This window comes from Papaver somniferum, unplaced genomic scaffold (genome assembly GCF_003573695.1).
Source record: "Papaver somniferum cultivar HN1 unplaced genomic scaffold, ASM357369v1 unplaced-scaffold_82, whole genome shotgun sequence".
NCBI lineage: Eukaryota > Viridiplantae > Streptophyta > Magnoliopsida > Ranunculales > Papaveraceae > Papaver > Papaver somniferum.
The window spans coordinates 127,999-154,393 of NW_020651193.1; the positions used below are offsets into that span (position 1 = coordinate 127,999).

The 26,395-nt window shown below is 36.7% G+C and overlaps 2 protein-coding genes across 2 annotated transcripts; both read right to left on the reverse strand.

The window, feature by feature from the left end:
• Positions 1 to 21,513: 21,513 nt before the first annotated feature.
• Positions 21,514 to 23,808, reverse strand: LOC113345666. The gene has a single exon (XM_026589392.1). It carries the CDS (start codon positions 23,806 to 23,808, stop codon positions 21,514 to 21,516), a length of 2,295 nt encoding a protein of 764 aa, XP_026445177.1.
• Positions 23,809 to 24,600: 792 nt separating this feature from the next.
• Positions 24,601 to 25,623, reverse strand: LOC113345667. The gene has a single exon (XM_026589393.1). The coding sequence runs from the start codon at positions 25,621 to 25,623 to the stop codon at positions 24,601 to 24,603; it is 1,023 nt and encodes a 340-aa protein (XP_026445178.1).
• Positions 25,624 to 26,395: the final 772 nt, after the last annotated feature.

Sequence of the window (26,395 nt, forward strand, 5' to 3'; positions counted from 1 at the left end):
CATGTAAAAGCTCTACATGTTATCCAAATTGCATTTCTACGTATGTTGATTCCAAAAATAAAGAGGGAAGTCATCCTTTACATTTAAAATAAGGATGAAACACCAATTGCTAAGCGTCCAAATCCTAAATTTTTTTCCTGTATACTGTGGGGAACTGAAAGACAGAGGTAACAGAAAAAGAATGAGGTCATTCTCACTTCGTATGAAGAAGTTATGAGAAAAATAGTCGAAAAAATGATTACACAAACCCTTGGGGGACAAAGAGAGTTATATAAGTAGACAATATTTATAGTAAGGGGTATTTTGAGTTTTGTGCCTATAAAATGGCACACCTTTGCCTTTGGTACCTAACTTTGTCGGAATTTGAGTTTGGTGTGGGTCCCAATCAAGCAGTTGAATTAACGGATGACTGGTGGACTGTTCACAAGCTGTGTTGGAGCACAACTTGTTGCTCGGCCCCCGCAAACTTTTGTAAATAAATACGTGTCTTTGTGAATAATTGTTTAAACAATCATTATTTAATTTAACTAGTTCACTAACACGGACCACGGTAGGGAAATCTCATTAGATCATTTTCCAAACACGTTACGAGCGTTCCAGAGAAATAAGGCTGACTTATCTAACAGCCATGATAACTATGGATTTACATAAAATGGAAAAAATTTAATTAATACAATAATGATTAATTTGAAAAATGAATAGGGTCATTTACATGGATTCATTTTTTCAATACAATAATGGTTAGTTTGAAGGTTTAAGGAAACGATTATTGGGGTTTACATGAGAGATAGATTTTGGATGATTTACCGGTAAACAATGAAGGGAGCTATGCTTATACTTTGGATTTAATTTTGTGTAAACAGGTGGTCATATGAGAAAATAATAGTAGCTCAGTGTATGATTTGAGATTAGCAATGAAAGAAGATGGCAATGGTATTAAGAGTGGAACCTAAAACCTCGTGAATGAAAATCAACAACTCTCATTTCTCAAACATGGAGTATGTAGAAGATAGGGCGCAGTTAGTGAATAAAACGGAGTTTAGAATTTTATTATAATTTCACATTTTTAACTCTATATTGGATGGTCAACACGGTCAATCAACGCCAATTCGTTGACTGGGCACCAAACTCAGATATTGACAAAGTTAGGCATCAAACGCGAACGTGTAACATTTTATAGGCACCAAACTCAAAATATCCCTTCTAATAATGAACTTATAACCTTTTAAAAAGGTCATAGATTACCTATAATAAAACATGGAAAGAAGGAGATAAGGTTTGCAACCGTTAATAACTTCTCAACGATTATGGGATCTTCTTTAAGCTAGATAATCATTGCAAAATTTGGATAAAATACCATAAACACAAATGACTCAAGGAAGTCCGCAGGCTTCGTTATATGTCGGAACTCTATGATCAAAACCAAATCATGAACCAGAAAGACTCACCTTTAATAGAAAATTTTTAGAAAAAATATTTCCAGCACAAATTACATGTCTAGAGGCTTGAGAGTCAAAAAAAACTTGCATTTTGGATGCATTGACTTAAGGAAGTCCAGTGACTTCGTTAGAAATCGAAATCCTTTTTTTAAAACCAAACTATAAACTAGATAAACTCATTTTTATTATAAAATTTTCAAAAAATGATTGTGGTAAAAAATAATACTTTTAAAAGCTCTACATGTTATCCAAATTGGATTTCTACGTATTTTGATTCCAAAAATAAAGAGGGAAGTTATCCTTTACATTGAAAATAAGGATGAAACACAATTTGCTAAGCGTCCAAATTCTAAAAAATTTCCTGTATACTGTGGGGAACTGAAAGACAGAGGTAACAGAAAAAGAATGAGGTCATTGCCACTTGGTATGAAGAAGTTATGAGCAAAATAGTCGAAAAAGAGATTACACAAACCCTTGGGGGACAAAGAGAGTTATATAAGTAGACAATATTTATTATAAGGGGTATGTTGAGTTTGATGCCTATAAAATGGCACACCTTTGCCTTTGGTACCTAACTTTGTCGGAATTCGAGTTTGGCGTTGGTCCCAATCAAGCAGTTGACTTAACGGATGACTGGTGGATCGTTCACAAGTTGTGTTGGAGCACAACTTGTTGCTCGTCCCCCCGCCAACTTTTGTAAATAAATACGTGTCTTTGTGAATAATTGTTTAAACAATAATTATTTAATTTAACTAGGTCACTAACACGGACCACGGTAGAGAAATCTCTCTAGATCATTTTCCAAACACGTTACGAGCGTTCCGGAGAAATAAAGCTGACTTATCTGACTGCCATGATAACTATGGATTTACATAAAATGGAAACAAATTTAATTAATACAATAATGATTAATTTGAAAAATGAATAGGGTCATTTACATGGATTCATTTTTTCAATACTATAATGGTTAGTTCGAAGGTTTAAGGAAACGATTATTGGGGTTTACATGAGAGATAGATTTTGGATGATTTACCGGTAAACAATGAAGGGAGCTATGCTTATACTTTGGATTTAATTTTGTGTAAACAGGTGTTCATATGATAAAATAACAGTAGCTCAGTGTATGATTTGAGATTAGCAATGAAAGAAGATGGCATTGGTATTAAGAGTGGAACCTAAAACCTCGTGAATGAAAATCAACAACTCTCATTTCTAAAACATGGAGTATGTAGAAGATAGGGCGCAGTTAGTGAATAAAACGGAGTTTAGAATTTTATTAGACATTTCACATTTTTAACTCTAAATTGGATGGTCAACAAGGTCAATCAACGCAAATTCGTTGACTGGGCACCAAACTCAGGTATTGACAAATTTAGGCACCAAACGCGAAAGTGTACCATTTTATAGGCACCAAACTCAAAATATCCCTTCTAATAATGAACTTCTAACCTTTTAAAAAGGTCATAAATTACCTATAATAAAACATGGAAAGAAGGAGATAAGGTTTGCAACCGTGAATAACTTCTCAACGATTCTGGGATCTTCTTTAAGCTAGATAATCATTGCAAAATTTGAATAAAATACCATAAACACAAATGACTCAAGAAAGTCCGCAGGCTTCGTTAGATGTCGGAACTCTATGATCAAGTCCAACTCATGAAACAGAAAGACTCCCCTTTAATAGAAAATTTTCAGAAAAAATATTCCCTGCACAAATTACATGTCTATAGGCTTGAGAGTCGAAAAAAGCTTGCATTTTGGATGCATTGACTCAAGGAAGTCCAGTGACTTCGTTAGAAGTCGAAATCCTTTTTTTAAAACCAAACTATAAACTAGATAAACTCATTTTTGTTATAAAATTTTCTAAAAAATGATTGTGGTAAAAAATAATACATGTAAAAGCTCTACATGTTATCCAAATTGCATTTCTACGTATGTTGATTCCAAAAATAAAGAGGGAAGTCATCCTTTACATTTAAAATAAGGATGAAACACCAATTGCTAAGCGTCCAAATCCTAAATTTTTTTCCTGTATACTGTGGGGAACTGAAAGACAGAGGTAACAGAAAAAGAATGAGGTCATTCTCACTTCGTATGAAGAAGTTATGAGAAAAATAGTCGAAAAAATGATTACACAAACCCTTGGGGGACAAAGAGAGTTATATAAGTAGACAATATTTATAGTAAGGGGTATTTTGAGTTTTGTGCCTATAAAATGGCACACCTTTGCCTTTGGTACCTAACTTTGTCGGAATTTGAGTTTGGTGTGGGTCCCAATCAAGCAGTTGAATTAACGGATGACTGGTGGACTGTTCACAAGCTGTGTTGGAGCACAACTTGTTGCTCGGCCCCCGCAAACTTTTGTAAATAAATACGTGTCTTTGTGAATAATTGTTTAAACAATCATTATTTAATTTAACTAGTTCACTAACACGGACCACGGTAGGGAAATCTCATTAGATCATTTTCCAAACACGTTACGAGCGTTCCAGAGAAATAAGGCTGACTTATCTGACAGCCATGATAACTATGGATTTACATAAAATGGAAAAAATTTAATTAATACAATAATGATTAATTTGAAAAATGAATAGGGTCATTTACATGGATTCATTTTTTCAATACAATAATGGTTAGTTTGAAGGTTTAAGGAAACGATTATTGGGGTTTACATGAGAGATAGATTTTGGATGATTTACCGGTAAACAATGAAGGGAGCTATGCTTATACTTTGGATTTAATTTTGTGTAAACAGGTGGTCATATGAGAAAATAATAGTAGCTCAGTGTATGATTTGAGATTAGCAATGAAAGAAGATGGCAATGGTATTAAGAGTGGAACCTAAAACCTCGTGAATGAAAATCAACAACTCTCATTTCTCAAACATGGAGTATGTAGAAGATAGGGCGCAGTTAGTGAATAAAACGGAGGTTAGAATTTATTAGACATTTCACATTTTTAACTCTAAATTGGATGGTCAACACGGTCAATCAACGCCAATTCGTTGACTGGGCACCAAACTCAGATATTGACAAAGTTAGGCATCAAACGCGAAAGTGTACCATTTTATAGGCACCAAACTCAAAATATCCCTTCTAATAATGAACTTATAATCTTTTAAAAAGGTCATAGATTACCTATAATAAAACATGGAAAGAAGGAGATAAGGTTTGCAACCGTTAATAACTTCTAAACGATTATGGGATCTTCTTTAAGCTAGATAATCATTGCAAAATTTGGATAAAATACCATAAACACAAATGACTCAAGGAAGTCCGCAGGCTTCGTTATATGTCGGAACTCTATGATCAAGACCAAATCATGAAACAGAAAGACTCTCCTTTAATAGAAAATTTTCAGAAAAAATATTTCCAGCACAAATTACATGTCTAGAGGCTTGAGAGTCGAAAAAAGCTTGCATTTTGGATGCATTGACTCAAGGATGTCCAGTGACTTCGTTAAAAGTCGAAATCCTTTTTTTAAAACCAAAGTATAAACTAGATAAACTCATTTTTATTATAAAATTTTCTGAAAAATGATTGTGGTAAAAAATAATACATATAAAGGCTCTACATGTTATCCAAATTGCATTTCTACGTATGTTGATTCCAAAAATAAAGAGGGTAGTCATCCTTTACATTGAAAATAAGGATGAAACACCAATTGTTAAGCGTCCAAAACGTAATTTTTTTTCCTGTATAATGTGGGGAACTGAAAGACAGAGGTAATAGAAAAAGAATGAGGTCTATCCCACTTCGTATGAAGAAGTTATGAGCAAAATAGTCGAAAAAGAGATTACACAAACCCTTGGGGGACAAAGAGAGTTACATAAGTAGACAATATTTATAATAAGGGGTATTTTGAGTTTGGTGCCTATAAAATGGCACACCTTTGCCTTTGGTACCTAACTTTGTCGGAATTTGAGTTTGGTGTGGGTCCCAATCAAGCAGTTGACTTAACGGATGACTGGTGGATCGTTCACAAGCTGTGTTGGAGCACAACTTGTTGCTCGGCCCCCCGCCAACTTTTGTAAATAAATACGTGTCTTTGTGAATAATTGTTTAAACAATCATTATTTAATTTAACTAGTTCACTAACACGGACCACAGTAGAGAAATCTCTCTAGATCATTTTCCAAACACGTTACGAGCGTTCTGGAGAAATAAGACTGACTTATCTGACTTCCATGATAACTATGGATTTACATAAAATGGAAAAAAAATTAATTAATACAATAATGATTAATTTGAAAAATGAATAGGGTCATTTACATGGATTCATTTTTTCAATACAATAATGGTTAGTTTGAAGGTTTAAGGAAACGATTATTGGGGTTTACATGAGAGATGGATTTTGGATGATTTACCGGTAAACAATGAAGGGAGCTATGCTTTTTACTTTGGATTTAATTTTGTGTAAACAGGTGGTCATATGAGAAAATAACAGTAGCTCAGTGTATGATTTGAGATTAGCAATGAAAGAAGATGGCAATGGTATTAAGAGTGGAACCTAAAACCTCGTGAATGAAAATCAACAACTCTCATTTCTCAAACATGGAGTATGTAGAAGATAGGGCGCAGTTAGTGAATAAAATGGAGTTTAGAATTTTATTAGAATTTCACATTTTTAACTCTATATTGGATGGTCAACATGGTCAATCAACGCCAATTCGTTGACTGGGCACCAAACTCAGATATTGACAAAGTTAGGCATCAAACGCGAACGTGTAACATTTTATAGGCACCAAACTCAAAATATCCCTTCTAATAATGAACTTATAACCTTTTAAAAAGGTCATAGATTACCTATAATAAAACATGGAAAGAAGGAGATAAGGTTTGCAACCGTTAATAACTTCTCAACGATTATGGGATCTTCTTTAAGCTAGATAATCATTGCAAAATTTGGATAAAATACCATAAACACAAATGACTCAAGGAAGTCCGCAGGCTTCGTTATATGTCGGAACTCTATGATCAAAACCAAATCATGAACCAGAAAGACTCACCTTTAATAGAAAATTTTCAGAAAAAATATTTCCAGCACAAATTACATGTCTAGAGGCTTGAGAGTCAAAAAAAACTTGCATTTTGGATGCATTGACTTAAGGAAGTCCAGTGACTTCGTTAGAAATCGAAATCCTTTTTTTAAAACCAAACTATAAACTAGATAAACTCATTTTTATTATAAAATTTTCTAAAAAATGATTGTGGTAAAAAATAATACTTTTAAAAGCTCTACATGTTATCCAAATTGGATTTCTACGTATGTTGATTCCTAAAATAAAGAGGGAAGTCATCCTTCACATTGAAAATAAGGATGAAAAACCAATTTCTAAGCGTCCAAATCCTAAATTTTTTTCATGTATACTGTGGGAACTGAAAGACAGAGGTAACAGAAAAAGAATGAGGTCATTCCCACTTCGTATGAAGAAGTTATGAGCAAAATAGTCGAAAAAGAGATTACACAAACCCTTGGGGGACAAAGAGAGTTATATAAGTAGACAACATTTATAATAAGGGGTATCTTGAGTTTGATGCCTATAAAATGGCACACCTTTGCCTTTGGTACCTAACTTTGTCGGAATTTGAGTTTGGCACGGGTCCCGATCAAGCAGTTGACTTAACGGATGACTGGTGGACCGTTCACAAGCTGTGTTGGTGCACAACTTGTTGCTCGGCCCCCCGCCAACTTTTGTAAATAAATACGTGTCTTTATGAATAATTTTTTAAACAATCATTATTTAATTTAACTAGTTCACTAACACGGACCACGGTAGGGAAATCTCTCTAGATCATTTTCCAAACACGTTACGAGCGTTCCGGGGAAATAAGGCTGACTTATCTCACTGCCATGATAACTATGGATTTACATAAAATGGAAAAAATTTAATTAATAAAATAATGATTAATTTGAAAAATGAATAGGGTCATTTACATGGATTCATTTTTTCAATACAATAATGGTTAGTTTAAAGGTTTAAGGAAACGATTATTGGGGTTTACATGAGAGATAGATTTTGGATGATTTACCGGTAAACAATGAAGGGAGCTATGCTTATACTTTGGATTTAATTTTGTGTAAACAGGTGGTCATATGAGAAAATAACAGTAGCTCAGTGTATGATTTGAGATTAGCAATGAAAGAAGATGGCAATGGTATTAAGAGTGAAACCTAAAACCTCGTGAATGAAAATCAACAACTCTCATATCTCAATCATGGAGTATGTAGAAGATAGGGCGCAGTTAGTGAATAAAACGGAGTTTAGAATTTTATTAGACATTTCACATTTTTAACTCTATATTGGATGGTCAACACGGTCAATCAACGCCAATTCGTTGACTGGGCACCAAACTCAGATATTGACAAAGTTAGGCATCAAACGCGAACGTGTACAATTTTATAGGCACCAAACTCAAAATATCCCTTCTAATAATGAACTTATAACCTTTTAAAAAGGTCATAGATTACCTATAATAAAACATGGAAAGAAGGAGATAAGGTTTGCAACCGTTAATAACTTCTCAACGATTATGGGATCTTCTTTAAGCTAGATAAACATTACAAAATTTGAATAAAATACCATAAACACAAATGTCTCAAGGAAGTCCGCAGTCTTCGTTAGATGTCAGAACTCTATGATCAAGACCAAAACATGAAACAGAAAGATTCCCCTTTAGTAGAAAATTTTCAGAAAAAATATTCCCTGCACAAATTACATGTCTAGAGGCTTGAGAGTCAAAATAAGCTTGCATTTTGGATGCATTGACTCTAGGAAGTCCAGTGACTTCGTTAGAAGTCGAAATCCTTTTTTTAAAACCAAACTATAAACTAGATAAACTCATTTTTATTATAAAATTTTCTAAAAAATGATTGTGGTAAAAAATAATACATTTAAAGGCTCTACATGTTATCCAAATTGCATTTCTACGTATGTTGATTCCAAAAATAAAGAGGGAAGTCATCCTTTACATTGAAAATAAGGATGAAACACAATTTGCTAAGCGTCCAAATTCCAAAAAATTTCCTGTATACTGTGGGGAACTGAAAGACAGAGGTAACAGAAAAAGAATGAGGTCATTGCCACTTGGTATGAAGAAGTTATGAGCAAAATAGTCGAAAAAGAGATTACACAAACCCTTGGGGTACAAAGAGAGTTATATAAGTAGACAATATTTATTATAAGGGGTATGTTGAGTTTGATGCCTATAAAATGGCACACCTTTGCCTTTGGTACCTAACTTTGTCGGAATTCGAGTTTGGCGTTGGTCCCAATCAAGCAGTTGACTTAACGGATGACTGGTGGATCGTTCACAAGTTGTGTTGGAGCACAACTTGTTGCTCGGCCCCCCGCCAACTTTTGTAAATAAATATGTGTCTCTGTGAATAATTGTTTAAACAATAATTATTTAATTTAACTAGGTCACTAACACGGAGCACGGTAGAGAAATCTCTCTAGATCATTTTCCAAACACGTTACGAGCGTTCCGGAGAAATAAGGCTGACTTATCTGACTGCCATGATAACTATGGATTTACATAAAATGGAAACAAATTTAATTAATAAAATAATGATTAATTTGAAAAATGAATAGGGTCATTTACATGGACTCATTTTTTCAATACTATAATGGTTAGTTCGAAGGTTTAAGGAAACGATTATTGGGGTTTACATGAGAGATAGATTTTGGATGATTTATTGGTAAACAATGAAGGGAGCTATGCTTATACTTTGGATTTAATTTTGTGTAAACAGGTGGTCATATGATAAAATAACAGTAGGTCAGTGTATGATTTGAGATTAGCAATGAAAGAAGATGGCATTGGTATTAAGAGTGGAACCTAAAACCTCGTGAATGAAAATCAACAACTCTCATTTCTAAAACATGGAGTATGTAGAAGATAGGGCGCAGTTAGTGAATAAAACGGGGTTTAGAATTTTATTAGACATTTCACATTTTTAACTCTAAATTGGATGGTCAACAAGGTCAATCAACGCCAATTCGTTGACTGGGCACCAAACTCAGGTATTGACAAAGTTAGGCACCAAACGCGAAAGTGTACCATTTTATAGGCACCAAACTCAAAATATCCCTTCTAATAATGAACTTCTAACCTTTTAAAAAGGTCATAGATTACCTATAATAAAACATGGAAAGAAGGAGATAAGGTTTGCAACCGTGAATTACTTCTCAACGATTCTGGGATCTTCTTTAAGCTAGATAATCATTGCAAAATTTGAATAAAATACCATAAACACAAATGACTCAAGGAAGTCCGCAGGCTTCGTTAGATGTAGGAACTCTATGATCAAGTCCAACTCATGAAACAGAAAGACTCCCCTTTAATAGAAAATTTTCAGAAAAAATATTCCCTGCACAAATTACATGTCTATAGGCTTGAGAGTCGAAGAAAGCTTGCATTTTGGATGCATTGACTCAAGGAAGTCCAGTGACTTCGTTAGAAGTCGAAATCCTCTTTTTAAAACCAAACTATAAACTAGATAAACTCATTTTTGTTATAAAATTTTCTAAAAAATGATTGTGGTAAAAAATAATACATTTAAAAGCTCTACATGTTATCCAAATTGCATTTCTACGTATGTTGATTCCAAAAATAAAGAGGGAAGTCATCCTTTACATTTAAAATAAGGATGAAACACCAATTGTTAAGCGTCCAAATCCTAAATTTTTTTCCTGTATACTGTGGGGAACTGAAAGACAGAGGTAACAGAAAAAGAATGAGGTCATTCCCACTTCGTATGAAAAAGTTATGAGAAAAATAGTCGAAAAAATGATTACACAAACCCTTGGGGGACAAAGAGAGTTATATAAGTAGACAATATTTATAGTAAGGGGTATTTTTAGTTTTGTGCCTATAAAATGGCACACCTTTGCCTTTGGTACCTAACTTTGTCGGAATTTGAGTTTGGTGTGGGTCCCAACCAAGCAGTTGACTTAACGGATGACTGGTGGACCGTTCACAAGCTGTGTTGGAGCACAACTTGTTGCTCGGCCCCCGCCAAATTTTTTAAATAAATACGTGTCTTTGTGAATAATTGTTTAAAAAATCATTATTTAATTTAACTAGTTCACTAACACGGACCACGGTAGGGAAATCTCTCTAGATCATTTTCCAAACACGTTACGAGCGTTCCGGAGAAATAAGGCTGACTTATCTGACTGCCATGATAACTATGGATTTACATAAAATGGAAACAAATTTAATTAATACAATAATGATTAATTTGAAAAATGAATAGGGTCATTTACATGGATTCATTTTTTCAATACTATAATGGTTAGTTCGAAGGTTTAAGGAAACGATTTTTTGGGGTTTACATGAGAGATAGATTTTGGATGATTTACGGGTAAACAATGAAGGGAGCTATGCTTATACTTTGGATTTAATTTTGTGTAAACAGGTGGTCATATGATAAAATAACTGTAGCTCAGTGTGTGATTTGAGATTAGCAATGAAAGAAGATGGCATTGGTATTAAGAGTGGAACCTAAAACCTCGTGAATGAAAATCAACAACTCTTATTTCTAAAACATGGAGTATGTAGAAGATAGGGAGCAGTTAGTGAATAAAACGGAGTTTAGAATTTTATTAGACATTTCACATTTTTAACTCTAAATTGGATGGTCAACAAGGTCAATCAACGCCAATTCGTTGACTGGGCACCAAACTCAGGTATTGACAAAGTTAGGCACCAAACGCGAAAGTGTACCATTTTATAGGCACCAAACTCAAAATATCCCTTCTAATAATGAATTTCTAATCTTTTAAAAAGGTCATAGGTTACCTATAATAAAACATGGAAAGAAGGAGATAAGGTTTCCAACCGTGAATAACTTCTCAACGATTCTGGGATCTTCTTTAAGCTAGATAATCATTGCAAAATTTGAATAAAATACCATAAACACAAATGACTCAAGGAAGTCCGCAGGCTTCGTTAGATGTCGGAACTCTATGATCAAGACCAAAACATGAAACAGAAAGACTCCACTTTAGTAGAAAATTTTCAGAAAAAATATTCCCTGCACAAATTACATGTCTAGAGACTTGATAGTCGAAAAAAGCTTGCATTTTGGATGCATTGACTCAAGGAAGTCCAGTGACTTCGTTAGAAGTCGAAATCCTTTTTTTAAAACCAAACTATAAACTAGATAAAATCATTTTTCTTATAAAATTTTCTAAAAAATGATTGTGGTAAATAATAATACATTTAAAGGCTCTACATGTTATCCAAATTGTATTTCTACGTATGTTGATTCCAAAAATAAAGAGGGAAGTCATCCTTTACATTGAAAATAAGCATGAAACACCAATTTCTAAGCGTCCAAATTCTAAAAAATTTCCTGTATACTGTGGGGAACGGAAAGACAGAGGTAACAGAAAAAGAATGAGGTCATTCCCACTTCGTATGAAGAAGTTATGAGCAAAATAGTCGATAAAGAGATTACACAAACCCTTGGGGGACAAAGAGAGTTACATAAGTAGAACATATTTATAATAAGGGGTATTTTGAGTTTGGTGCCTATAAAATGGCACACCTTTGCCATTGGTACCTAACTTTGTCGGAATTTGAGTTTGGTGTGGGTCCCAATCAAGCAGTTGACTTAACGGATGACTGGTGGACCGTTCACAAGCTGTGTTGGAGCACAACTTGTTGCTCGGCCCCCCGCCAACTTTTGTAAATAAATACGTGGATTTGTGAATAATTGTTTAAAAAATCATTATTTAATTTAACTAGTTCACTAACACGGACCACGGTAGGGAAATCTCTCTAGATCATTTTCCAAACACGTTACGAGCGTTCCAGAGAAATAAGGCTGACTTATTTGACTGCCATGATAACTATGGATTTACATAAAATGGAAACAAATTTAATTAATACAATAATGATTAATTTGAAAAATGAATAGGGTCATTTACATGGATTCATTTTTTCAATACAATAATGGTTAGTTCGAAGGTTTAAGGAAACGATTATTGGGGTTTACATGAGAGATAGATTTTGGATGATTTACGGGTAAACAATGAAGGGATCTATGCTTATACTTTGGATTTAATTTTGTGTAAACAGGTGGTCATATGAGAAAATAACAGTAGCTCAGTGTATGATTTGAGATTAGCAATGAAAGAAGATGGCAATGGTATTAAGAGTGGAACCTAAAACCTCGTGAATGAAAATCAACAACTCTCATTTCTCAAACATGGAGTATGTAGAAGATAGGGCGCACTTAGTGAATAAAACCGAGTTTAGAAATTTATTAGACATTTCACATTTTTAACTCTAAATTGGATGGTCAACACGGTCAATCAACGCCAATTCGTTGACTGGGCACCAAACTCGGATATTGACAAAGTTAGGCACCAAACGTGAAAGTGTACCATTTTATAGGCACCAAACTCAAAATATCCCTTCTAATAATGAACTTATAATCTTTTAAAAAGGTCATAGATTACCTATAATAAAACATGGAAAGAAGGAGATAAGGTTTGCAACCGTTAATAACTTCTCAACGATTATGGGATCTTCTTTAAGCTAGATAATCATTACAAAATTTGAATAAAATACCATAAACACAAATGTCTCAAGGAAGTCCGCAGGCTTCGTTAGATGTCGGAACTCTATGATCAAGACCAAAACATGAAATGGAAACAGAGGTAACAGAAAAAGAATAGATGTCGGAACTCTATTATAAATATTATAAATATTGTCTACTTATATAACCTTGGGGGACAAAGAGAGTTATATAAGTAGACAATATTTATAATAAGGGGTATTTTGAGTTTGGTGCCTATAAATATTATAAATATTGTCTACTTATATAACTCTCTTTGTCCCCCAAGGTTATATAAGTAGACAATATTTATAATATTTTGGTATTGATCATAGAGTTCCGATATCTAACGAAGCATGCGGACTTCCTTGAGTCATTTGTGTTTATGGTAATTTATTCAAATTTTACGATGATTATCTAGCTTAAAGAAGATCCCATAATCGTTGAGAAGTTATTAACGGTTGCAAACCTTATCTCCTTCTTTCCATGTTTTATTATAGGTAATCTATGACCTTTTTAAGAGATTAGAAGTTCATTATTAGAAGGGATATTTCGAGTTTGGTTCCTATAAAATGTTACACTTTCGCGTTTGGTGCCTAACTTTGTAAATATCTGAGTTTGGTGCCCAGTCAACGAATTGGCGTTGATTGACCGTGTTGACCATCCAATTTAGAGTTAAAAATGTGAAATGTCTAATAAAATTCTAAACTCCGTTTTATTCACTAACTGCGCCTTATCTTCTACAGACTCCATGTTTGAGAAATGAGAGTTGTTGATTTTCATTCACGAGGTTTTAGGTTCCATTCTTAATACCATTGCCATCTTCTTTCATTGCTAATCTCAAATCATACACTGAGATACTGTTATTTTCTCATATGACCACCTGTTTACAAAAAATTAAATCCAAAGCATAAGCATAGATCCCTTCATTGTTCACCGGTAAATCATCCAAAATCTATCTCTCATGTAAAAGCCAATAATCGTTTCCTTAAACCTTCAAACTAACCATTATTTTATTGAACAAATGAATCCATGTAAATGACCCTATTCATTATTCAAATTAATCATTATTGTATTAATTAAATTTGTTTCCATTTTATGTAAATCCATAATTATCATGGAAGTCAGATAAGTCAGCCTTATTTCTCTGGAACGCTCGTAACGTGTTTGGAAAATGATCTAGAGATATTTCCCTACCGTGGTCCGTGTTAGTGAACTAGTTAAATTAAATAATGATTGTTTAAACAATTATTCACAAAGAAACGTATTTATTTACAAAAGTTTGCGGGGGGCGAGAAACAAGTTGTCCTCCAACACAGCTTGTGAACGGTCCACCAGTCATCCGTTAAGTCAACTGCTTGGTTGGGACCCACACCAAACTCAAATTCCGACAAAGTTAGGTACCAAAGGAAAAGGTGTGCCATTTAATAGACACCAAACTCAAAATACCCTTATTATAAATATTGTCTACTTATATAACTCTCTTTGTCCCCCAAGGTTTTGTGTAATCTCTTTTTCGACTATTTTGCTCATAACTTCTTCATACGAAGTGGGAATGACCTCATTCTTTTTCTGTTACCTCTGTCTTTCAGTTCCCCACAGTTTACAAGAAAATATTTAGGATTTGGACGCTTAGCAATTGGTGATTCATCCTTATTTTCAATGTAAAGGATGACTTGCCTCTTTATTTTTGGAATCAACATACGTAGAAATGCAATTTGGATAACATGTAGAGCCTTTAAATGTATTATTTTTTACCACAATCATTTTTTAGAAAATTTTATAATAAAAATGAGTTTATCTAGTCTATAGTTTGGTTTTAAAAAAAAGTATTTCGACTTCTAACGAAGTCACTGGACTTCCTTGAGTCAATGCATCCAAAATGCAAGCTTTTTTCGACTCTCAAGCCTCTAGACATGTAATTTGTGCAGGAATATTTTTTCTGAAAATTTTCTATTAAAGGGGAGTCTTTCTGTTTCATGATTTGGTCTTGATCATAGAGTTCCTACATCTAACGAATCCTGCAGACTTCCTTGAGTCATTTGTGTTTATGGTATTTTATTCAAATTTTGCGATGATTATCTAGCTTAAAGAAGATCCCATAATCGTTGAGAAGTTATTAACGGTTTTAAACCTTATCTCCTTCTTTCCATGTTTTATTATAGGTAATCTATGACCTTTTTAAGAGAATATAAGTTCATTATTAGAAGGGATATTTCGAGTTTGGTGCCTATAAAATGGTACACTTTCGCGTTTGGTGCCCTACTTTGTCAATATCTGAGTTTGGTGTCCAGTCAACGAATTGGCGTTGATTGACCGTGTTGACCATCCAATTTAGAGTTACAAATGTGAAATGTCTAATAAAATTCTAAACTCCGTTTTATTCACTAACTGCGCCTTATCTTCTACATACTCCATGTTTGAGAAATGAGAGTTGTTGATTTTCATTCACGAAGTATAAGGTTCCACTATTAATACCATTGCCATCTTCTTTCATTGCTAATATCAAATCATACACTGAGCTACTGTTATTTTCTCATATGACCACCTGTTTACACAAAATTAAATCCAAAGTATAAGCAGAGCTCCCTGTGACAGCCAAGAGTTGCGTGGTGTTTATCTCTGGCTATCCACCCAATTATGAAAACTGATTCTCCTGTTGGTTTTACTTTCCTACGATTAGAAACTATATGCCTATGACTTTGATGGATTGATGGACAAATTTGATTATATCCTAAATGAAAGTAATTCTCCTTTTATTAAGATTCTTGGAAGCAATGTACATAGGGTCTATTTTCTTTTTCCTTTTTCCTCCCCTCTTTCATGTCTATGATGGGGCTTATATAGCCTTAGAATTGTACGTGAGTCATCATCTACGTGTTGATTCATCTTATTATCTTGACTACACCTCCTACTTCCCCGTGTACCACTTACCACAGGATTCTTGAGTTGATATTATCCCCCCGTGTTAAAGATGTTTCCATACTTATCTTGATTATTGCTTCTAGCTTGACCTGTCGGCTGGTTATAATGACAGCGCGCATCGATCGGCCAGCGCTTACCTTTTTTGTGTCTATCTTCTATATCGTTGACACGTCAATGGTTGACCGTTTTTCTTGTCGACATGCGTGGTATGTGGCCTCGATTCCTGACGCGTATCTCCTGCCTGCCTGTATCATTTTCAGTATAGCTTTACGGGACTCGTTTGATGCTTCACGGGATTTGTTTGACACAATTTCTCCTTTGTTGTTACGGGTCCATTGCCGATTGATCCCGTGGTACCTCCATCGTATCTTGGGTTGTTCCTACTGCGGATATGTGTCTTTTTAGGATATTTTGGTATTCACATTTTGCCCCTTCTTTTCTGTTTTCTTCGTAGGATAAAATGGAGAAGAAATAGCCCTCATGTGGCTTTCTTTTAATGCTGTTCGACCGTTATTTTGAGGGGTAACATCCCACGTTGCTCGCTTTAACTGCTATCCGTTACCTGCATTAAACGGAGTCGTGACACGTCTTCTCTTTCCCATTGTTTCATTGGCTGATTTCGAGGGACGGTTATCATAACGGCTATCCTGGCTTCCTATATATATTCAAAAATGTGACATTCCCTTTTGTTTTTCTTCGTAACTCTTTCTCTCTCCACTGCAACTCCTCTCTTCCTTCTGTTCTTCGTTATAGCTCCAGTTGCTGCTGCTACTGCCCATCTGTTTTTGCTGATCATCTTCCTTCAATCAGGTAACAATATTCGTATTTCTTTGATCAAATTTATCATTTTGGATTCTCGATTTCTTGTTGCTGTATTGGTTTTGATACCCTGTTGTTACATGTTGTCCTTTTTATTTGACTCCGTTGTTCTTCATATGGGTGTTGCTCAATTTCTGCATCTCTTTTCCGCAACTGTTTAATCTTCTGCTCATGCGGTGGTTGGAAATCATAATGATGTAAATCTCGGTTCTATTCTGATTAGAATATTTCGATCTTTCATTCTCTGATCTTGCCATTTTTTGTTATGGATTTCCCCTGTAAACTTCTCTCCTGTTTGTGCTTGTCCTGCTTTTCCTTTTATCCTGCAGACATAAATGGGAAAAACGACTGAATCGAGTAAGGATAAAAATCCGTCTGTTCCCCGCAAAGAGATGGCGGGTTCTTCAGCTCTAAGGTCTCCTCCCCGTAGGCAATCCGTCTGTGAATCCTCTCGTCAAAGTTCGACTCAGTCTGACCTGACTCTACGGGATCTTGCCTCTATTCAGCCTGCTACGGGTAGTAGTCTTGGAGATAGTCGAGCCCGTAAGAGACGTGGTTTTCAAGATGCCCCTCCTGATCAATCTAAGCCTTTGAAGAAGCCTCCTAAGAATTATATGTTGCAAAGTGATAGCTGGCGCCCTCTCGACTTGGAAGCTTGGAAGGAAAAGAGAGGTTTGAAGGGTTTTACTGTAAAATTTTATAATGACGAGGATGATCTGACTTACGATCTGATCTCCAACTACAAGTATAACCATATGCATTGTCTCACCACCGTTGGAGCTATTGAAGCTGGGATGCCCATCCCCTTATATCATAAGGAGGATTCCTTCGTCTATGATGTTCTTGCCTCACGTGACAAAGTAAAGAGTTCTGCCTGTCGCTCTGCCGTCACTTACACGGGTAACTGGTGGAGTCTACTCGAGGAGTGTCGTCTTCGTTGCCATGGTGCTACCAAGATGACCAAGTACATTCCCAATCCTGAGCAAAGATCATGGTACACTCCGGATAACTTTAACTTCACTTACCATGACTTCATTAGTTCGGCGGTTCACAAAAAATGGAGTGTTGGTCCCAGTCGCCGTAAGATGTGGATCAAGAGAGATTTCGAGAAAAGATTTCGACTTATTCTGTCTGAAGTTGATAAAGCCAATATTTCTTGGGTTCCTGGTACGGAGGATGATGTTAATCCCATTCAATTTCCAAGGAATGAAATGGTTCGTGATGATCATGAATTCAAGTGGCATCGCACTGTTATCGAAATTGTTGGCCCGTGGTGTTGGGGCTGGTCTCCCGTGAATCTGGAGAAGGTTCGCGAATCTGGTCCTACAAGATACGGGGATTATACTCCTTGGCTGCTCAACTTCTCTGGTTTCAATTTCGATTATTCGGAGGAGGAACAATATGACATGTCTTCTAGAGTGAAGGTACATTACGCTGGTTCTGAACCTCGTTCTTTGTTCTTTTCATCTTGCTATAATGCTCCTGACTTTTCTACATTATATTCAATTAGGCTTCCAAGAAACCTAAGACTTCTCAAAGTTCTACTGCCGGATTTCAAGCGGAAGATTCGGGTGTTGAAACGACCAGTCTCCCCTTGGAGGAGGAGTTTGAGTCTGAGTCTGATGGTTCCGATCAAACCCTGAAGCAATCTTCTTTGCCTAGATCCCGTAAAGAAGATGATACTCCAGAATCATCTGCCCGCGGGTCTGCTCCGCAATCTCAACACGGTGAGAGTAAGGATGTTGAGCAGTTACCCCACGGGGACGAACCCGACGTTGTTTCTCCTGTGTTCTCGTTTGATACACAAGGAGCTCATCAAGAGAAGATCCTGCAAATCGAATCTGCCGACCACGGTCATGAAAGAGTAGAAACTCCGCCTTCCCCTTTTGTTCCTACGTTTGAGGATTTGGATCCCTTGGAAAAAGATTCAGTTTCTGAAACGTTGATGGGTGATGCGGGTCCCTCTTCTGTTGCAACAACTAGGTTTTTGGTGGATCTTAATGACTTTGACCCCGAAGATGAGGAGGCTGCTTTGAACTGGGCCAGGGAACGTGGATTGCTGAGTGGCTTTAGACCTGAAGTTCCTGTCGAACGCGATTCTCCGAGTTCCATGGAAACTCGCAATCGTATGAAGCCTACTAGCTTTGAAGAAGTGAGGGATGCTATGCTTCGTGCTGACCGCATCTCCCAATCTTTCATTGACGTCCCTCCTGCTAGTTTCAAAGAGATGACTTCCTGTGTTGATAGTCATACTTACTTCTTCCCGCAGTATCATCTATCTTCCGTAAGTTTTCCTCCTTGTATTTTTTTTAAGACTCCGTCCTTTATTTTTCTTGACTTTCCCCCTTACCGTTATGTTACAGTTGGCTCGTCAAGTTGATTATAGCTTTCAACTATATCAACTTTACAAGTTGAAAGCAGCCAAGTTCCAGTCGCTTCTTCGCGATGCTCAAACCAAGGCTGGAGATCGTGAAACTGAAATTGAACAGCTAAAGGCATCTATTAGCGGCATCAGCTCAGCTGAAAAAACAGAATTGGAGAATCTGCGTGTTGAGTTGATTAAACTGAAGGAGACTCATGCTGAAGGTATTAACATTTCTTCATGTGTCCCGTTGTTTTTCTTATTGTTCTCCTTGTTTGTTCTTCTGAATATGAGTCCCGTACTGGTCAGATGAGACCATGATTTCTCAACTTCGATCCCGTAACATCCTACTAAAAGGAGAGCTTCGCGAGAGGATTGCTGGTATCAGACGCGATGTTGATTCTTCTATAATGAAGGAATCTAAACTTCTTGAATGAAGGAATAACTGTGTTGCTGAAATTAAGTTTCTCAAAGATGAATTATCCCGTGCTCGTTCATTGATCCCGTCAAAAGATCAAGTTCAGGGTTCCCCGATTGCTAAAGAAGTTGTGAGTCTCTCTGCAGATGTGAATGCACGGGATTAACTTCTGACCTTCGTGAGTCTTTACTCAAAGCTGATGGATAAAAATTGCAACGTGCTCAATTTTCTCATCATCTTCAGAAGGAGGTTGAAAAGATTTCCACCCAGAATGTTCATCTTCGACACGAGAATTTCATGCAAAGGGTTGAAATTGACGATCATATCGTGAAATTGCGTAATGCTGAGGCAAATTATCAGAAACTATCCAGTGAATATAAGATCTTGAATGAGAGTCGTGATGTTTTAGTTGATGAACTGAATAAGTTGAGATAGCTTATAGGTTGCTTAAATGGACCGTCATACGTCTCGTTATTCTTCTTTCTTTAACTCTTCCCTTATTCCGCTATTCTTGATCGTGCCACAGATGCCGAGAAACGAGAAGCTAGCCTTAAGCTTGAAGTGGTGAATTTAAAGAAGCAATTGGAGGATGCGTCATCCGCAAAAATTGCAGAGTTGAAAAAGCTTCATAAAGATGCCTCGGAACATGCCCGCAGATCGATGAATAAGTTTATTGACCGTGTGAACCATGATCACAAGCAAAATATTTACAAGGCATACGATCATGTCTAATGATTGACACTCTTCTTTCATAGTTTAGTTTTTTTTTTTTTTTGGCTGTTGCTTAACAGATGGATTTGTTGTTTATCACTCCTCTTTTGATGCGAACTTCCTCCACTATACTTTGACCGTTCTATATGTGTTGCTTGTGACTTCTTATGATATGTCCCGCCCTTTTTCAATTGTCGGGTTGATAAGATCCCGTGTATCAGTATTTATTGAAATAATCCTCGCGGTTGTTCTTCTGACTGTTCTTCTGACTTGTTACTTTCACTTATCCGAAAATCTGTAAAGATAAAATTTTTGGGCAAGAAATATAATTCTGTCGATATCGATGATATCTGTAACACATGTCTAAAGATAAACACGTGGTTTATATTCTATTTCTGAGAACAGTCACCTCCTCCTTTTCTCCCCTACCAAGGGAGTTGGATCGGCAAGATGGTTCTCTCCATTTGGGTCAATCGATTAATATGAATCGTATCACCTTACGGACGTATTACTGGGATCTAATAGAGGATGAGCGCCAACTGCAGTGTATGCAATTCGCCACTCCCTGGCTCGGGAGTGCTCTAAAAGGTGTATAATATGTGCATTAATGCCAATCCCAGCTTGTCGCGCCATATATGAATTTCAATATGCGGGACTCCCGTGACATATGAATGTACAATACGGGGTTTGGACAATCTATTGTCATTTTTGGAGGAATAATCAGGTGTTTAAGGAGAATTGTTGAGAGACAATACATATTTATATAACGGAAATGGTATATATATATATATACACATTTTTTTTTTTGAATGAAAGCACTGAATCGTATAGAATGATTGCCTACTTACCCAAAGTGTGGGATCAAGCGCTACGTAGTTCGATTGTATATTACCTGATTACTTCCTGAATTTTCCCGTAGATGGGTTGTCTATTTTACGGATAATATGATTTCAGGTGAATTGCATTCCATGGGTGTCGCAGTATTTCTCCCTTCATGTTCCGTATTTAATACGATCCTGCCCCTGCTTGATCGTGAATTATGTAGGGTCCTCCCCAAATTGGTGCAAATTTTCCCATGGACCTATCCCTTTGATGTGGTGGGATTTGTCGTAAAACATATTGCCTCTCAATGAAATGTCTCGGTCTTGCTTTTTTGTTGTATTCTCTTGCTATTCTTCTCTGATAATTCTCCATTCTTTGAAGCGCACATTCTCTTCTTTCTTCTAAGTCATCCAACTTTTCAAGCATGATATCCGTGTTTAAATTTTTCATCCATGCCTCGGTTTTGTCGTTGGAAGTATGATTTCTGTTGGTATGACAGCTTCTGCCCCATAGGTTAGTAGAAATGGAGATTCCCCCGTTGGTTCTCTTCTTGTTGTGCGGTACGCCCAGAGTGTGTTATGTAGTTGCTCGCACCAATTATGTTTGTGTCCATCGAGGGTCTTTTTAATATTGAGAACTATGACTTTATTAGCTGCTTCAACCTGCCCGTTTCTTTGTGGGTAAATAGGTGTTGATTTGTGCATCTGAATTTTGAAAGTCTCCAGCAGAATCTTAATTTGTTTCCCTTTGAATTGAGCACCATTATCTGTGATTATTTCTGCTGGAATTCCAAACCTGCAGATTATATTCTGAAAAACGAACGTGAAGATGTCAGTATCTGCAATGTTTGCCGTTGCTTTTGCTTCAACCCACTTGGTGAAATAATCAACAGCTACAATGAGGTATTTCCTCTTTTTAGTTCCTGGAATAAATGGCACCACTATATCTATTCCCCATTTCAAGAACGTCCATGGGCTTAACACCGAATTCAGTTCTGTCGTTGGTGCTCTGATCTTGCGAGTCCATCTCTGACATTCTTCGCATCTTTTTGACATGTCCGCAGCATCGGCATTCATTGTCGGCCAGTAGTATCCTTGTGCTTTGGCTTTTAATGCTAGTGATCTTCTTGCTGCATGATTTGCTGCATCCCCATAGTGTATATCTTTCAATATTTCGTAGCCTTCACTTCTTGATAAGCATCGTAACAATGGCCCTAAAAAGGTTTTTTTGTACAAAATCCTATCTCGGAGTTGGTAGTTAGTTGCTTTCATTGCGACTTTTCCGGCCTCCAAATATCCCGTAGGAAGTGTTTCATCTTCTAGAAAAGAGTGAATTGGTATCCGCCAGTCTGATACGGTATGATAGATAGGATTATTCGGGGTTATTCTTTCTTGTGCGGGATCTGGCATCTCCGTATCTGCTTCATCATGTATGTATTCTCTGATGGCCTCATCTTCACTTTCAGCTGTAACTGCAACAAGTGGAGTTTGTTGGATTGATGGTTCGTATATCCTCCCAATTTTTATTGCCTCTACTTCTGGATCTCTCAGCATGGATGATATGAATGCAAGGGCATCTGTATGTCTATTGTCTTTTCTAGATAGGTGTCTAAAAGTAATGTCTTCAATTTGAGACGCGAGTTTTTGAACCATATTCATATATGCTTCCATTGTCTCGTCTAAAGTGTGGTATTGGAGGTCAATCTGTTTGATCACTAGCTGTGAATCACTAGTTAGTCGGACATTTGATATTCCTAATTCCAATATTAACTTCAGAGCATGCACTACAGCTTCATATTCAACCACGTTATTGGTGTGCTTTTCAAACTCCAATCTGAATGCGTGAATCATTCTTTGTCCCGCTGGTGTTGTGATTACTACCCCAATCCCTGCGCCTTCATTGTTTGAGGATCCATCTACAAACACTTCCCACCTTTTGATATTGACTGGCGTTAATACGTATCCTAGATCTTCTTTATCTTTGAAGTTGGGGATGTCATCTATGCCCATTTCATCTTCAAGTGGTAAATCAGCAAGGAAATCTTCCAGGATTTGAGATTTTTGGGCAGTTCTGTGCTCAAATACAATATCAAATTGTTCTAACTGGATATTCCATTTTGCTACTCGCCCAACCTTCTGAGTATGTTTGAGTACATTTTCAAGTGGAGCAACTGTTAGCACTCTGACTGTGTGAGTTAAGAAATATGTTCTCAGTTTTTGTGTTGCAAAAAGTAGTGCTAGGATTAGTTGCTCCATTTTTGTATAATTCCGCTCTGCAGGACTGAATGTTTTGCTGATGTAGTAGACCGGTATTTCTTCCCTTTCCTTGGTTCTGACTAATACGGCGCTCACTGCATTGATCGTAGCTGTGATATATAATGTTAACACTTCTTTGGGCTCGGGTCTTTGTAGTATCGGAATTGATGCTAGATATGTTTTGATCATAGTGAATGCGTCTTCACATTTTATTGTCCATGCGAATTTGCTTTCCTTTTTGAGTATATCAAAAAATGGTTTGCACTTGTCTGATGACCGGGCAAGGAATCTGTTCATTGCTGCTAATCTTCCATTGAGTTTTTGGACCTGTTTAAGATTTTGTGGTGATGGCATCTGTTGGATCGCCAGTACCTTTTCTGGATCAACTTCGATTCCCCGCTTTGTGACCAAATATCCTAAAAATTTTCCCGAGGGAACTCCAAAGGTACATTTTTCAAGATTTACCTTCATTTTCAGCTCCCGCATTTAATCAAATATTTCCCGCAAATCAGAGAAATGATTCTTTATTTCCTTACTTTTGACCAGCATATCATCCACATATACTTCAAGTGTTTTCCCGATGAATCTTTTGAAATTTGCATCCATGAAATCTTGATACGTTGCCCCTGCATTTTTCAATCCAAATGGCATTCTCGTGTAGCAGTATATTCCCCACGGGGTAAAGAATGCAGTATATTCTTGATCCTCCTCCGCCATAGCGATTTGGTTATATCCGGAATAACCATCCATAAATGACATCAGCTCGTGTCCCGCAGTAGCGTCCACTAGTTGATCAATACTTGGAAGGGGATAACTATCCTTTGGACAAGCTTTGTTCAGATTGGTGAAATCTATGCATATGCGTACTCGCCCATTCTTTTTTGGTACAATCACCATGTTTGAGATCCATGTTGGATATTTAACTCTTCGTATGAATCCCGCTTCCTTCAGTTTTTGTAATTCCTTTTCTACTGCTTGTTGATATTCTGGTGCTATCTTTCGTAACTTCTGCCTGTACGGGATCGTTCCTGGTTTGATGGAGAGTTTGTGGCAGGCCAATTTTGGGTCAATGCCAGGCATATCACTCATTTTCTAAGCAAAAATGTCTTCATATTCTTTCAATAGCTGATGTAGCGTCCTTTCTTGTTTCTCTCCCAACAATGTTCCAACTTTGATCATCCTTGGCTCTCCTTGTGTGGCTATGTTTATCTCTTTAGTTTCCTCCAATGCTGAGAATGTGGATTTTGGGGTTCCAATCTCCGGGCCCTTCTTTAATTGCTATTTAGTCGACTTTTCTTTTTCATCATTTTGAGCGTCCTTGACAACCCCCGTGGAACACTCTCCTCTTTTATATGATGATTTTTGTTGTCGATCTTCCAGCTCTAGATGTTTAGTGTCCATCAAGTATTGGTCAATCTCTGCCTTGTCTTTGATTGCCTTCTTTCTTCTCCTGTCATTTTTGTCGAGATTTATTTGAGTTTCAATTGCCTGACAATTTCTGGCTTCCATCTGATCACCCTTAATTTGCATCTCCCCCCATGGAGTCGGGAATCTCAGATACTGGTGATATGTACATGTTGTTCCCTTTAGGCGATGTAACCATAATCTCCCCATTATTGCATTGTAAGGTGACGGAGCGTCAATGACAGAAAAATTTGCTTCTTGCTTCATTGGTCCCGCATGAACTTCCAATGTGATGTCTCTTTTTGGTTTTGATGATGCCCCATTGAATCCGTATATGGTATACGGTGATGACACTAGATCTTCATCTTTGAATCCCATTCTTTTGAAGGTATCATAGTATAGGACATTCATCGAACTTCCTCCATCAATTAAGACTTTTGTAACGGTCCACCCTGAAATAGGAATAGTTAAAATCAAAGGGTCGTTGTGTATTTCTATTTCTTGATCAATGTCTTTAGTAGAAAACACCAACGGGGTGGCCATCCAATCCTCCCAAGGTTCTACGGTGACTCCATCGATTCTGAATATATCATGATCTCGTATTCTTTTGCAACACTTTACTGCCATGTCCTGTATCATGTTCGGTTCTGCTTTTTCAGAATAAGTAATAGTGTTGATAACTCTCCTGTTCTCTGTCAATTTCACTGTCTTGTCCTTCTCTGAAAGGGGTCTATCAATATATTCTTGAAATTGCCCAGCATCAATTTTGTCTTGTATGTATTTCTTCCATTGTATGCAACGATTAGTTGGGTGACTGTAAAAGTTATGGTAATCACACCATTCTTTGGAATGTGCAGATCTCTCTGGTTGTCGTCCTCTGCTCACAGGCCATATCATCTCCGGTCTATCTTTCACTTCCTTTAATATTTGAGACTCTGGTTTGTTTAGCTTGGTGAATACTAGATCATTGAAGAAAGGTCGCTTATTGTTTCTGCCTTCATCTGTTCTCTGCTGATCTGGATATGACCGTTTTTCTCCCGTATGAAGATGTGATTCTTGTCTCTTTCCACGGATTTCTTTTTATACTTCTGATTCAGTTGAGTTCGTGTGATCCCGGACTGACGTGCTTGCCCGTGTCCCATCTCTTGATGCCTCCTTTTGGACTTCTTCCAATCGTATGTACTGATCTAAGATAACTCCAAGTTCTCCCAATGTCTTTGGTCCTTTCAACTGGATCTGAATGAACAATTGACTCATTTTGTCAAAAGCATGATGAAAACAATTAATTGCTACCTCTGGTGTTACGTTTCCTATGTCCAAACATAATTTGTTCCATTTCTCCCTGAAAGCGCGAGTCGATTCTTTGTTATGCTTTGCTAGAACCCAGAGTTTTTCAAGCCCCACTCCTGTTGATATTTTGTACATGTATGCTTCAATAAATGCCCTTGACAATTGTTGGAATGACGTAATTGATCGTGGAATTATTTTGTCATACCATCTTAAGGCTGATCTCTTAAGACTGGATGAAAAATATCGACATAGAACTACATCGTCATTCTCCCATCGCGCTAAAACCCTTTCAAAATATCTGACGTGTGATGCGGGATCTCCTGTACCTTCATAACATAAGAAATTAGGTAATGGGCATTTTGCTGGTATTTCTCCTTCC

Excerpts from the sequence above, each read along its gene's own strand:
- LOC113345667 (XM_026589393.1), bottom strand. The coding sequence starts at position 25,623 with ATGATATGGCCTGTGAGCAGAGGACGACAACCAGAGAGATCTGCACAT.
- LOC113345666 (XM_026589392.1), bottom strand. The coding sequence starts at position 23,808 with ATGCGGGAGCTGAAAATGAAGGTAAATCTTGAAAAATGTACCTTTGGA.